This window comes from Rhinolophus hipposideros (genome assembly GCF_964194185.1).
Source record: "Rhinolophus hipposideros genome assembly, chromosome: 3".
NCBI classification, from domain to species: Eukaryota; Metazoa; Chordata; class Mammalia; order Chiroptera; family Rhinolophidae; genus Rhinolophus; species Rhinolophus hipposideros.
The window spans coordinates 102,984,084-102,998,902 of NC_138049.1; the positions used below are offsets into that span (position 1 = coordinate 102,984,084).

Below are 14,819 nucleotides of genomic sequence, written 5' to 3' on the forward strand. Positions count from 1 at the left end.
CTAATTGTGATATTGTACTACAGTTTTGCAAGATGTTACCATTGGTGGGAAACTGGGTAAAGAATGCATCAAATCTCTCTATTTTGTTTCTGACAACTGCATATCAATCTACAATTATCTAAAATAAAAAGTTTAAATTTAAAGAGGTCTGAACTAGATGATAATATCTAACATTTGTTGCTATGTGCTAGTCATTGTTCAAAGCATTTTATATGTATTATCTCACTTGATCCTCAGTACACCCCTTTTTGAGGGTGGGTATTACTATGGTCCTTATTTTAAGGAGACAATGGTATAATTAGGTTAAATTAATAGCCCAAGGTCACATAGCTAGCTCTCAGGTTGGGATTCAGGCTCCGGGTGATCTACCTCCAGAATCTATGCTCTCGACAATCTTAAAGTGAAAACTAATATTAATAAAAGTGAAGAGTTCAATGTCAAAAGAATATCAAGTAAAGGAATAATCTTTAGTTGGGTTGGAGTTGTCTGGGAAGGAAACAACCATTTATTGACCCTTTCTTTGATTCATTAACCATTTAGTACTTGCTTTCTATAAGAACGGCAGATAGGTTTCATGTCACAAGCCAACTCTGACTGAAAATTGCTGCCTAAAAAATGATGTTAACACAGATTTTGATGCCACATAACAGCTGAGCAAGAAAGAGTTTTATGGTTAATTGTAGATATTTTCCATTTACAAGGTGGAAGGAAAGGATAGCAGGAAGAACGAGTGATACGTATTTGCACCCGTCACTATTTTCAGATTTGAGCTGTTTTACATGTGTTATGTAATGTAATCCATACAAAACACTGCATGTTGAGTATTATTCACAATTTGTAGGTTAGAAAACTGAGGCTTAGAGTTTAATTAACTTGTTCAAACTCACACAGCCAATGGGTGGCAGAGCCAGGATTAAAGCCAAGATCTTCATCCCCAGGAATCATGCTCTTTTCGTCACACCTCCTGAAGGAGAGGAATTTTATTAAGCTCTTGAAAGAGGATGGACATGGATCAGCAGAGCTGGCAAAAAAAAAGGGGTGGGGGGGGTTCGTGCATAAGCACCAAAGTAGAAATCAGCCAATCACAAAAGACAGGAAACAAGATTGGGCTGATTAGAGTAGAGGAGTTTATTGGGTGGTAATAAGAAGAGATTAAGGGAGACACAGCACCCAACTGACTGGAAGACTGAAAACGAAGAGCTTTTAAAGTGAAAAGATTTACTCTTCCAAGTTTGTTTGTTTTCTGGGAGCTTCTAATACAGTGGTGACAATAGTAGGCTTCAAGATTTGTTTTCCTCTCCCCATCTTCCTCATTGGGCTGTGCCAGTTTACCTACCCTCTTAAGGGGTTTGGGGTTCACCCTTTATCCATCAGTTTTCCAATTGTGTTTTTTATTACAAATGCTGGGCACACATATTGCAAAAACTTCAAATAGTAAAATGTATAAATTATAAAGTATTGCCACCAACCTTTAATTCCCCAAAAGTAACATCTGTTAATAGATTAGTGTCTATCATTTAGATCTTTTATATATTTAGAAATATGCATATAATTTATTTTATTATATGTTACATAACATTTAAAATATACATTTATTTATTATATGTGCATATGTACGTGTAAAATACTGTTTTATATGTATAACATATATATATATATATATAATATATACGAAATACTGATGACATAAATTCAGTTTAATCATTCTTAGTAAAGATAAGAGTCAAAAACCAAGAAGTTTGAGCTGGAACTCAAGTTTTTTAAATTGTCTTTTTCTTTGTGAAAAGCTACATTCCTCAAAGGGATATTAACATCTCCTGGAAAGGGCTATCTATCAGGGCTTCTAATGAAAGAGCCTTTCAGAAGACAAAGGCTTGTTCTGATCATGTTGTTACTGTTAACCCTAAGTCGACATGCTCAGTAGATTCGAGGGCAAGAAATGAAGTGCCTGCAAAGAAATAAGTGTGGTCTAGTGCTTGTAGGGAGCCTTTGAATGAACACCAAGGACCTACCTCATCTCATTAATTTCAGTTGATTAGAGAAAGAGAAACAGAAGAGTAATCAAAGGGGCGTAACCTAACGTTTGTGTTGGAAACACCCTGGAGAGAACCTAATTGGTATCATGGCTGGTTTGATGATGTTCTGTCTCACTGTGTTTTCTTTTCCGTCTGAACCCCCTGCAGCTATCAATGGGCGTATTGGGTTTCGGCTTCATTGTCACTTACCTTCCAGAGGCTGCAATCAGCGCTTACCTGGCTGCCACGGCACTACACATCATAGCATCCCAGATGACTTTCATCTTCGGGATTATGATTAGTTTCCACACTGGTCTTGTCTCCTTCTTCTATGTGAGTAATTTCTACCCTCACCCCTCCCCTTGCCTCCAAAAAAGAGTGGACCAGCTGGGTGGAGGGTCCTGGAAATAATTTTCTCTCTTCTAGATTTACAGTCTTGATTAACTACATATGCCAGTTGGACCATGTTCTCAGTTGCATGAACCATTTTGCCCAGATTTTTAAACCTACATGATTTATATTAAAATTTGGTCTTTAAGATACTGTCTCTCATAATTCTTCCCATTACATGCCTCATAATAGACATGTATCGTAAGGCAGTTAAAGCATATAAAATGCTAAGTAACCCCCAAATGCAAGAATGGTATAGGAGCCGAGCTAAAGAACATATATGGTCTGGGAAAATTAATAAAGAATAGGCTAATAAACAGAACTCCTGGGTCCTTTCCATTATGCTGAAATACATAAAGTATATTCTGTCCTTATTGGGCATTACTGTTTTTTAATATCACTTTTTCAACTTAAAAGAACACATATCTACCCACTTGGTTTTACTATTCTCGTAATGCTTTGTGCTCAGCAGCACCACTGAGAGATTCTTTTTTTTTTAAATGTGTTTTTTCATCTATTTCATTCAGTTTCTTTGATATATCTCTACATGTGGAGCCAGATATTAGTGGATAGTTTAATTCAAATGAGAATTCAGAAATTAGAAACTTAGAAAAAATGCCAAACAGCTTGCATCAGGCACTCCTTCAGAACAAGAATTAAAAATAAATTAAAAAAAAAATCAACCCATCAGCCTATGTCAATAGCTTTTATTCTCCTCGTTTATTTCATAAGGCATTGGATATCCATGAGATTTGTAAGGTATTGACCATAATGTTTGCATCATCTATATTTTAATGAAATAGTTTTCACTTTCACAAGAGTGCTTTCAAAACAAACTCATATTTTAAGTCAAAAATACATCTTAATTTAGTTACTGAAAATTATTTTGCCTTTTTCTTAGTATTCTTTTGTTTTGTTTTGTTTTGCTCTTTCTTTTTATTGATTTATTTTTTATTATTATTAGTTCCAGGTGTACAAAACAATGTAATAGTTAGACATTTACACCCCTTGTCAACCTCCCTCCCCCAATCTTCTACCCCTCTGACATCGTATAATATAGCTGTTACAGTTCCACTGATTCTATTCCCTCTGCTGTACTCCACATCCTGTGACGATATGTATATGTATTAAATTATAGTTGACATTCAATATTATTCAGCTTCAGCTTCAGGTGTACACTGCAATGGTCAAGTAGAGGGATTCTTTTTGAACTAATCTAGAAAGTGTCATTTTCTAGGTTTTAGGCAATTATTATATCCCTTTCTAAGCCTCTATAATTTTGTTTTCTTTCAGAACATAGTTAACTACTGCATGTCTCTCCCAAAAGCTAATTCTACCAGCATCCTACTATTTCTAACTGCTGTTGTTGTTCTGAGAATGAACAAATGTATCCGAATTTCCTTCAATCAGTACCCCATTGAGTTTCCCATGGAAGTTTTTCTGGTAGGTGTGTTGATGCCTCAAATTCATGGTTCAGATCATTTAAAATGGTCTTTTTAAAGTTTAACAAAAAGCAACCTCGGAAGGGAAAGGTTCAGAGACGACTGTAAAAATAATATTTTTTAAAACCTGTTGAATTGTGACAAAGCTGAATATATTTAGTTTTAAATATTAGCTTATATGTGTAAAACATACTTATTTTCAAAGGACTTTCATCTATTGCCTCTTTGATACTACTTAAAAATAAGGGTTTTCTCCCTTGTGAAAATAATACAGGCTCATCCTAACAATTTTGAAAAACATAAGGAAAAAGAAGTTCCTACAGCTGCACCACCCAAAGTCAACTACAATAGATACTTTTTGATTTTCAGTTATTCAGTCCTTTCTTCTTTCAAACAAGTATATGATAGGCCTATGCCCAGTGTTGGTGAATTCCCATCTTCTTTTATGTAGAAGTTTTGTTTCTATTTTAATATGGTTGCAATCATACTGCTATTCAGCCTCCTTTCATTCTCATTATGCTACAGTAAAGAAATGAAAGGAGACGAGGTATGAAATGAATTACCTCATCCATATCACTAGTAAGTTGCAGAGCGGGGCCTCCCCACAGTCTAATGATAACATTTCTTGTTTCTTTTTAAAAATCTACTAGTAAAATTTATTTTTTACCATTATAATTAACATTTTTACAGTGATAAAGATATTTTCATAAATAAAGCTCAAGGTTTTAAGTCAGCATTTCTCATACTAGGATCATTGATTCTTTGGGTGTCCTTGAGAAATAGTTTCCCCTTAAGAAGTGTTCTGTTGCAGACATACTTACAGTTCACCAAATATCCATGTGCTCCCCTGTATTTCCCAGCCACCCTTGTAGGAAGGCAGAACCATGTGACCTTAGGGCCAAAGCATAGGAGACTAGGTGAGTCCCCATGCTCTCTCTTCCCCTGCTGTGATAATCTTAGGGGCTGTATGTTGACATGATAGAAACCACAGGTAGAATTAGCCTGGATCCCTGCGACACCATTTGCAAAAAATCTGCCCAAGAGACACTGATTGCACAGGTGAAAAATAACTTTTACGTGTTAAGATCTCATGGTTTATATGTTGCCATAGCATAAACTATCCTGTACTAACTAATCCAGGTCTACACCGTTCGTGATTGAAAGGGTATGGGAATTGCTTTGGAAATTGAGACCCAGCTCTGTCTCATAACTTGTTTATCTACCTCTTACAGAGGCACATATTCTCTCTTTCTTGGAGTAGTTGAAAAGCTATTAATTCATAAAGTCCAGAAGCTGAAAGGCTGCTTTTACAAAAGACTTTTCAAAACACAGGGGTGCCTTAGAGCCCAGGAGACAATGTACGGATGATGTTTGGGGAGAGGAGGCAGGGGCGACCTCTCGTTTTCACAAATGAACCCAGCCCAGTTCTGGCACCTTAAGAAACTGAGGCTTTGGAGTCACCAGCAGATGGCATCTGTGACACAGACATCAGTTCTTTCTCTTTTTCTCTCGGTTCAGCTTTATGGATATATAGTTGCCATATAAAGTTATAGGATACTTAAAGCGTACATCATGGTGATTTGACATACATGTCCATTGTGAAAGCATGCCCCCATCTAGTTAATGAACACATCCACCACCATCACCTTACATATTTGTCTTGTGTGTGTGTGTGTGTGTGAACATTTAAACTCTACTCTCATCAAATTTCAATGTGATCCACTACAGTCACCATGTTATTTCTACATTAGACCCTCAGGCCTTATTCATTTTGTAGCTGAAAGTTTGTACCCTTTTGCCAACGTTTTCCTGTTTCCCCCACCCACTAGCCCCTGACAACCACTTTTCTACCTTCTGTTTCTATGAGTGTGACTGTTTTTTGTTTTGTTTTGTTTTTTTAGGTTCTACATGTAAATGATACTCTGCAGTATTTGTTTTTCTGTCTGGCTTATTTCCGTAGCATAATGCTCTCAAGGCCCCTCCCTGCAGCCACAAAGCAACCCTCTCTTAAGAGACATCAGCAATAGGAATCACAGTGATAATCCTTCTAGCAACCTCAAAGGCAATGAGCATTAACGAGGGTTATTAGGAAAGGAGAGAAGTAAGAGTGTGAAGGTTGCTAGGCTTTCCTATGGCTGACAAATGCTTCTGTGAGCCACAGTGAAGACATCCCTTTGGGGACTGCTGTAAATAATTAGTATGCACCATTAAGTGAAGTGAGGGAGGAGACAGGCCCAGCAATGCACGTAGATGAAGTCTTAGAATTATTGCAATCTAGGAATTAAACATTTTTGTGACTTCATTTATGCTCGAAGTTTATTGAAGCCTGGCGTATACTACCTAGGCACATGTCATGTGACTGGGAATACTTTCTGCCACGTAGCAGGGATTGGAGATGCAGCTTAAAACTGGAAAGAGAACTCCATGGTTCCCCTGGTGGTGAGGTAAGCAGCAGAGGGAGGATGAGAGCTGCTGTAACCTCAGGTGTAAAAAGCTTCTCACACACCCATCAAGAAACGACTGTTTAGGGCCGGCCCGGTGGCTCAGGAGGCTGGAGCTCCATGCTCCTAACTCCAAAGGCTGCCAGTTTGATTCCCACATGGGCCAGTGGGCTCTCAACGAACAAGGTTGCCAGTTCGATTCCTTGACTCCCGCAAGGGATGGTGGGCTCTGCCCCCTGAAACTAAGATTGAACACGGCACCTTGAGCTGAGCTGCCTCCCAGATGGCTCAGCTGGTTGGAGCGCGTCCTCTCAACCACAAGGTTGCAGGTTCGACTCCCGCAAGTGATGGTGGACTGCGCCCCCTGTAACTAGCAACGGCAACTGGACCTGGAGCTGAGCTGTGCCCTCCACAACTAAGACTGAAAGGACAACAACTTGACACAACAACTTGACTTGGAAAAAAGTCCTGGAAGTACACACTGTTCCGCAATAAAAGTCCTGTTCCCCTTCCCCAATAAAATTTAAAGAGAGAGAGAGAGAGAGAGAGAGAGAGAGAGAGAGAGAGAGAGAGAGAGAGAGAAAGAAAGAAAGAAAGAAAGAAAGAAAGAAAGAAAGAAAGAAAGAAAGAAAGAAAGAAAGAAAGAAAGAAACGACTGTTTAGATGTAATGGAGGAACTTGCACACATACCAATCTGTCCTGAAGTCTCAAATAATAAGGAAAATTTTCAAGGCTATATCTGGATCCAGGTAGAATTACTGACAAATAATTCAAGGGGCCCATAGCTATAAGAAATGGTGTATACTGTATATTCATAATGTATTAGTAGTGTTTATATTTAAGCTGTATAGCAAACACCAAAAAAGTGTCAATAATGGTTGTCTTTGGGTGATTTATTTTTGCTTTTTAATTTCTCGTACTTTCTCTTTTCCTTTATGAGCAAGTATTATCTTTACATTGGAAGTAAAAGTGTTCCTTGGCCACTTGCCACACTTCTTGTTCCTTAACTATATGAAGACCAAACTGCTCTCTGACTCAAGCTGTGATCCAGATTCTTCCTTCCATTCTCATCTGCAGGCTTCCTAAGGGTCTTCATCTGATCATAGCATCCGAGGGAAACCAACTGCCACACTGCTCAGTGTCCGGTTCAACTCTTAGAGTTGCTGCTGGGAAAAGATTTACGAATTAGTACGGGGGGGGTAAAGCAACTATGTAATTATTACTTTAAAAGCTAGACATTGAGTTCTCGTGTCTCTGGTTTAATTTGCTTTGGTGCGAGGTCTTTCGAAGGAGCACAACTGATAGGCTGTCTACTTTCCCCTCTAGTGGAAATAAATGAATGGGGGGAAAAGGCATTCATTTTCCTTTGTAATTGCTTTGCTGAAGTAATTGCTTTGCTGAAGACCCTTTTCCTTGTGCTGTCAAATGCTATTACATATTATTAAGGGTTAACCAGTAATACGACTCTCAATACACCTCAACAATCCCTCCAAAGATTTATTTATGCTGGCACAACATATCTAGATCTAAAAACTTTTAAAACCGAGGCCTTGATATAGCTATTACCTAAAAACATGTTTATATTTGCTCTAGATGTTTTAAGTTGGTGAGGAAAGACAAGTCCAGGGCATCCATTTATTCCTATTACTATGTCAGAGACCAAGGCTAAAGTTGTTTTTCATTCTGGCTACAATGCTGAAAAGAATTTGGGGAACTCAAAGACTCAGGGAGAAAGCGTCTGCCTTTTTTGCTCCATTGAGCTGGCCCTCTCTCCAACCTTCATGCAACCTTCATGACTGTTACGTATTTCATTCCCTGTCCTGCCAGATGCTAAGGACACCTGTGTTCCCCGATGCAATACATAAAATAATTATTAGTGGATTATTTGCCTTTTCTTTTTTTAACCCCTACAGATTCTTGGCTTTAGTGCCCTTGCAAACAAGATAAGCATGGCCACAGAAACCAGCAGGACGCTCACTGATATGATTCCTTACAGGTTGGTAATTCCACTTTTCAAGATTACTTTTCCCTTTCTGCTACCTTCTCTTAGCCCCTGACCACCCAGCTTGATGGATACTCTCCACTAGCAGTCTCTACCCACAGCCAAATTCGGGTCGAATTCAAATTAATTTTAGAACACAGAGGTTCATGACAGAAGAAGGGCTAGGACAACTCCATGTTTCTTCTCTGGTCAGCCTCTGACTCTCTTCCGATAGTTGAAGCAATCCCCTTACCCAAGTAAACTGTTGGATGCAGGGAATACCAGAGAGACTCATGCATTTGTTCATCATACATTATAGGCCTTCTCAACTCCATACCTATCTGATTAACTCTCAAGGATGGGACGAGAGATGCTTTAGTTTTCCCAGCCTCTCTCCTGGGGCTCAATGCTCTGGAGATGAGCATTCCTTCTGTCTTCACCCACTTAGATTGAGTGCGTGTCCTTGTGCAACCTTATGTTATGACGCTGAATAGAAAGCTATCTTGAGGTAGTCTGGCATATAGAGTTCCTAAGGACTCACAATTAATTTACATTATAATTCCTACCAGTGACTGTGGAGCATTGCTCTTGCTTCTGTTAAGAAATTGTAATTCCTTTAACCTTGATCAGATTAATCACTTTAGCTAAGAAAGACAACATACTGCAGTTTCTTGACTCATAGGCAAAGAGCATTGTTCATTTCCTCATGCAGTTCAGTAGGGAATACTGCAGAGTCAGAGATACTGGCTAGCCCCCACATTCCGAAACCTGGGCTACTTGGACACAACCGGATTGAATTAGTCTCATATCCGACCTGTTCTCAGTGAAATCTGATCTAGGCTAAATCCATTTGACATTCCTTCCAATTAAAAAAAAGTGAGGAGACCACCATGGAATAGGACGGTAAATCAGGCTTGGTCTCTGCCCTCGGGGGGGAAAAATAACATGAACAATGGGATTGATACTTTATGTAATTATTTTATTTCATTTGCTCCGCACATTAATGCTATGAGGTAGATATTATCTTCTTTTTATGGCTGAGGAAACTAAGGCTTACCAAGTTTAAGTTACTCATCCAAGATCACACGGCTGGTCAGTGGCAGAGCTACTGTTTGAACCCATTTCTACTTAATTCCAAAATCTGTGATTATAACCACTCTCTTATACCTACTCAATATGCTTCAGTTAGGAATGACTTGAAAACCACAGTCAGCTTTTGCTTATAGTTTATCACAAGGTTCAAGGGTATAGATAGAGAGTGAGCATTCCAAATATCTAATTTTAGGTATTGCTTTGACCTTCCTTTTTTATTATATATTTATCCAAGGTTGCTAGGACTAGAAAAATTGGACAATTTAAGTTAGTTCCTTCAATATCCATGTCCCCTTTTAACCTAAACTGTTAACAAAGAATTGAGTGTTACAGAGAACAACAGAAAGGAAACACGGACGTTTGTGTTGTTATCATACTAAATATTTAAGGTTTACTAACATAGATTTGGGCAATAAATTCCATTTACTATACACCTCTTTGGGACAGCCACATTCTTACCTAGCTTCTTAAAGGGACAAAAAAGGGAAACTTAACAAAAAAGTTAAACGTCTGCCTTTGAGCATCCAGTTATATTCCTATGTAGCTCATTACCTGGAAAACCAATTTACAGGAAATGCAAGGAAGAGAGGAATGTGTTAAATGACAACACAAGGATGCAATCAGCAAAATCCAGACTGGGGGGAAATCTGTAGGACCAATGACCAGGTTTCTTTAACAACAACAAAAAATTGCTGGGAAGAAAAACAAAGATGTGGAGAGGAAACCCACACCTTAAAAGATATTTAAGAGACATAGCAATCAATTGTAATATATGGGCCTTATTTGGATTCTAATTTGAACACATTGTAAAAATATGTTTATGAAACATTTGGGAAAGTTTGAACATTAACTATATATTTTATAACATTAAGAAATTGATAATAATTTTTTGGTATACATCTTTTAGAGAAGTACAGTGAAATATTTACAATTAAAACTATATCGTGCCTGGGATTTGCTTTGAAATAATATTAGAATAGGTAGGGGTAAAGATGAAATGAGATTGTTTATGAATTGTTAAGTGTTGAAAGTGAGTAATGGGTACACCAGGGCTCATTATACCATCCATTCTTCTTTTGTAAATGTTTGGAAATTTTTCACTTTAAAAATAAAATATCAAACATTTATGAGTGGTACTATGCTGAATGCATACAAAAGAAACCAAAAACAGACTCTGACCCCTAAGAAGCCATAGCCTAAAAGTGACCACACAAAAGCTGATTAACAGATACTCTGGACAATTACTAGTAAACTTACGAAACCCATATACTAACAGACAAGTATCGATTCCTATAAGAATTAAGAGGGGGCTTAATTTTTTAGTCAGCAATCTTATGATAATACTAGCAAAAAAGAAAGTTTATTGTCCTAAGGAGAGTTTCCTAGTTAACTATGTGGTAGGAGATATACCTGGGAAGAAGTTCTGATCATGGTTATATGTGTTTGGCAATGTTTTATATGACACGATCTTAGTGAAAATAGAAAGTGTTGACTTAATGGAATTAGATAATCATGACTACCAGCAAAATGAACAAGTCTGAAAAATCTGATGACTTCAAAAACAATAAGAGGTTAGAGAGGATTTGGGGAAATGGTGGAGTAGGAAGCGCCAGGAATCTGTCTCCACACCTAGACAACAATTGCACTGGCAGAGTCTGTCTGATGTAACTACTTTGGAACTCTGGAGCTTATTGAAGGATTGCAATTTCCAGGGGAAGGCTTGGATGGTAAATTGGGATTAATTTTAATCAATTTGAGCTCTTAGCACAGTAGCAGCTACCGTCCCCCACTCCCAACCTCATGGCAGGCAGCTGTGCAAGTGTTCCTGGAGCAGTTTGCACACAACTTGCAGGAGCCAGCTTGCGCACAAAGGACCCTGTACTCCAAATATGAGAGATCTGTGCTGTGATCACTGATTGCTGCTTCTGGTTACAGAGGTACAGACAAAGAGGTGGGCAGCCATTGTTGTTGCACCTCACCCACACTGTTGCAAACCCCTTCCTCTCTGACTGAAGTGACTTCTAAGGAGTTTAAAGGGCCAGAGCCCCTTTTTTTTCTTCTTTATTTTTCTCTTTTTTCCTCTTTTGGAAGTCAGACATCAAAGATTAAAAACATTGTAAAAAAACAAAATAAAACTGCGTACACAAGGAAAATTAGAAATTGACCACTCATGCTCAGAAAAGACCTGAGAAGACCTTAAGTTTATACCTCAGGCTAATGCTTGGCATAGAAACAGCCTACAACAACAGCAACAACAACAACAAAATAATAAAAACAACAATCCCTGAGAAGAAGAAGAATCTGATTTCCAGAGTTATCACAATATTGGACTCAAATATCCAGTGTTCAATGAAAATCACAAGGTATACAAAGAAACAGGAAGTATGGCCATTCAAAGGAAAAAGAAAATCAACATAATCTGTCCTGAAAAATGGCAGATCTACTAGACAAAGACTTTAAAACAATTGTCTTAAAAGATACTCAAAGAACTAAAGGAAGATATGGAGAAAGTCAAGAAAATGATGTGTGAACAAAATCTAAACATCAAAAAGGAGATGGAAAACCTAAAAAGAAGAAGTTCTGAGGCTGTGAAGTACAATAACTGAATGAGAAATTTACTACAGTCACGTGCCACATAATGATGTTTCAGTCTGCGATGGACCACAGATACAACAGTGGTCCCACAAGATTATAATGGGGCTGAAAAATTCCTATCACCTAGTGACATCATAGCCATCCTAACATCGTAGTTCAATGCATTACTCATGTTTGTAGTGATACTGGAGTAAACAAACCTACTACACCATCAGTCATATAAAAGTATGGCACACAATTATGTACAGTACATAACACTTGATAATGATAATAAATGACTGTGTTACTGGTTTATGTATTTACTACACTATACTTATTGTTGTTACTTTAAAGTATACTCTTTCTATTTATAAAAAAAATTGTTTGCTATAAAACAGTATGCTGTATTATGCCAGCAGCAGCCTCTTATATCTCGTGTTTACATCTCTGATTACATCATTTTCTCTTGTGCTTGATTTAATCTTGTGTTGTTGCTTTCATTGTGGCCGCTAAGCCTACAAAATCCACTGTTAACATTGCCAGTAAGATGCCAGGTTGAATGATTGGCCTGGAAACAAATTAAAAGTGATAAAGAACTATGACGGTGGGAAATCAGTGATGGTAATTGCTTGCCAATCAGGCGTGTTCCATTCCACCATAGCTGTGATCTTGAAAAGCAAGAACAAAATGATGGAAGCTGTAAAAGGGTCTGCTTCATTGAAGACAACGAGACTAACAAAAATTCGAGGAGGGCCTGTATCAGACATGGAAAAACTTCTAACAACCTGGATTGAAGACCAGACACAGAGTATATCCCTCTCAGCACCATGATGATCACAGGGAAAGCAGTTTGTAATGTTGAAAGGAAAGACTGGACCCAACTACAATGTTGCATTTACTGCTAGCTCTGGGTGGTTTAAACCATTCAAGATTCATGACATAATGTGAAAGGTAGTGGTAAGTTTGCGAGTGCTGGTGTGAAGATAGCTGAAGACATTTTGGAAACTCTAGCTGATTGTGGAGGAAAATTACTTGCCAGAACAAATATTTGATATGAATTAAACCTCCTTACTCTGTAAATGGATGCCTGGAAGGACTTTCATCCTTAAGGAGGCCAAATCAATTCTAGGTTTCAAGGCTTTTAAGGACAAGATAACAACCTTGCTTGGAGGCAATGTTGCAGGCTTCAAATTGAAACCCTTTTTTGTTTTAATTTTTCTTTTTAATTGGGGAATATTGGTAAATAGTGTGTTTTCCCAGGGCCTATCAGCTCCAAGTCAAGTCCTTGTCCTTCAATCTAGTTGTGGAGGACGCAGCTCAGCTCCAAATCCAGCAGCCTGTTTTCAATCTTAGTTGAACAGGCAACCTCATTGTTAAGAGCTTGCGCTCTAACCAACTGAGTCATCCGGCCGACCACTGGCAGCTCAGTGGCAGCTCGTTGTCTTCAATCTAGTTGCAGAAGGCACAGCTCAATGGCCCATGTGGGAATCAAACTGGCAACCCTGTTATTAAGAGCTTGCTGGCTGCCCCAAATTGAAACCTTTTTTGATCTGGCACAATAAAAACCCCAGAGCCTTCGAGCATATCAGTAAGTACACACTGCCAGTGTACTGCATTAGTCATGGATGACCCAGCAATCAGTCATGGATGACCCAGCTTCTCTTCCAAGATGCCCTCCTGAATTGCTATGCCAGTACAATAGACAAGTATTGTTTGGAGAATAACAAAACTTTCAAGATTTTGCTTATTGTTGATAATGCTCGTCCTTTTATTGGTCATCTTTATCCCAATATCAAAGTGGTGTTTCTCCCTCCAAACATCACCTCTTTGATCTAACCAATGGATCATGGAGTTATAACAGCTTTTAAGACCTACTACCTGAGGAGGACCTTTGCTCAGACTATTGCTGCAACTAAGGAAGACACTGATGCAATTCTGGTAAAATGACAACATCTATGACTACATCAAGAACCGTGCCTGGGCTTGGAGTGTTGTCACCAAGGAGTGTATGAATGGCATCTGGATGAAAATACTCAAGAGGTTTTTCATGACTTCAAAGTATTTCATGACTTCATCCTTCAAGGATGAGGAGGATGCAAAAATCAACAGGGCTGTGGTTGAGATGGCAAACAAGTTGAGCCTGGGAGTGGGTGAAAATGACACTGAGGAGCCCTGGATGTGGTTCCTGGGGGACTGACTAATGGGGAGTTGTTGGAACTGGAACAGGAGGGCACAGCTGGAGAAGAGGCAACAGAGAAGGAAACTGCAGGGGAAGAAAAAGAAGAACACCCAAGAAAATTTACAATGAATGTTTTAGCAGAATATTTGCAGACCTCAACAAGCTCCTTAAAAAGTTTGAAAACATAGACAACCCCCCTTACCCCACCAACACCAAAAGGTTCTCATTAATAGAGAGAAATAGTCACGGTGTATTATCTGTCTACAAGAGAACTATGATGAAAACAAAACGAAACCAACCATGCAAACCACCACAGACATATTTGTGAAAGGAGTGACACCTCTCAAGAAACGCCTCAGGCAGGTCTTTCAGGAGGTATTCCAGAAGGCGTTAGTACAGGAGATGACAGCTCAGTGTGTGTTATTGTCCCTGAAAACCTTCCAGTGGAACAATATGTGGAGGTGGGAAATAGTGATATTGATGATCCTGTCCCTGTGTAGGCCTGGGCTATTGTGTGTGTTTGTGTCTTAGTTTATTTTTGTGTGTGTATGTGTGTGTTGTGGGGGTTTTTTTGGCTGGGGTGGGGGAAATTTGGGGAACAAACAGTGTGTTTTTCCAGGACCCATCAGCTCCAAGTCATTGTCCTTCAATCTGGTTGGAGGGCGCCCTCTAGTGGAGAGCACAGCTCAGCTTTAAGTCCAGTTG

The 14,819-nt window shown here is 38.7% G+C and overlaps 1 protein-coding gene across 1 annotated transcript in view; it reads left to right on the forward strand.

The window, feature by feature from the left end:
* Positions 1-14,819, forward strand: part of SLC26A8 (solute carrier family 26 member 8) — a 79,110-nt gene that overhangs the window by 36,167 nt on the left and 28,124 nt on the right. Inside the window, exons 6-8 of the mRNA XM_081030691.1 lie at positions 2,184-2,348; positions 3,699-3,848; positions 8,202-8,284. Of these exons, the coding sequence (XP_080886817.1) occupies positions 2,184-2,348; positions 3,699-3,848; positions 8,202-8,284 (398 nt within the window). The remainder of the gene's footprint in view (positions 1-2,183; positions 2,349-3,698; positions 3,849-8,201; positions 8,285-14,819) is intronic.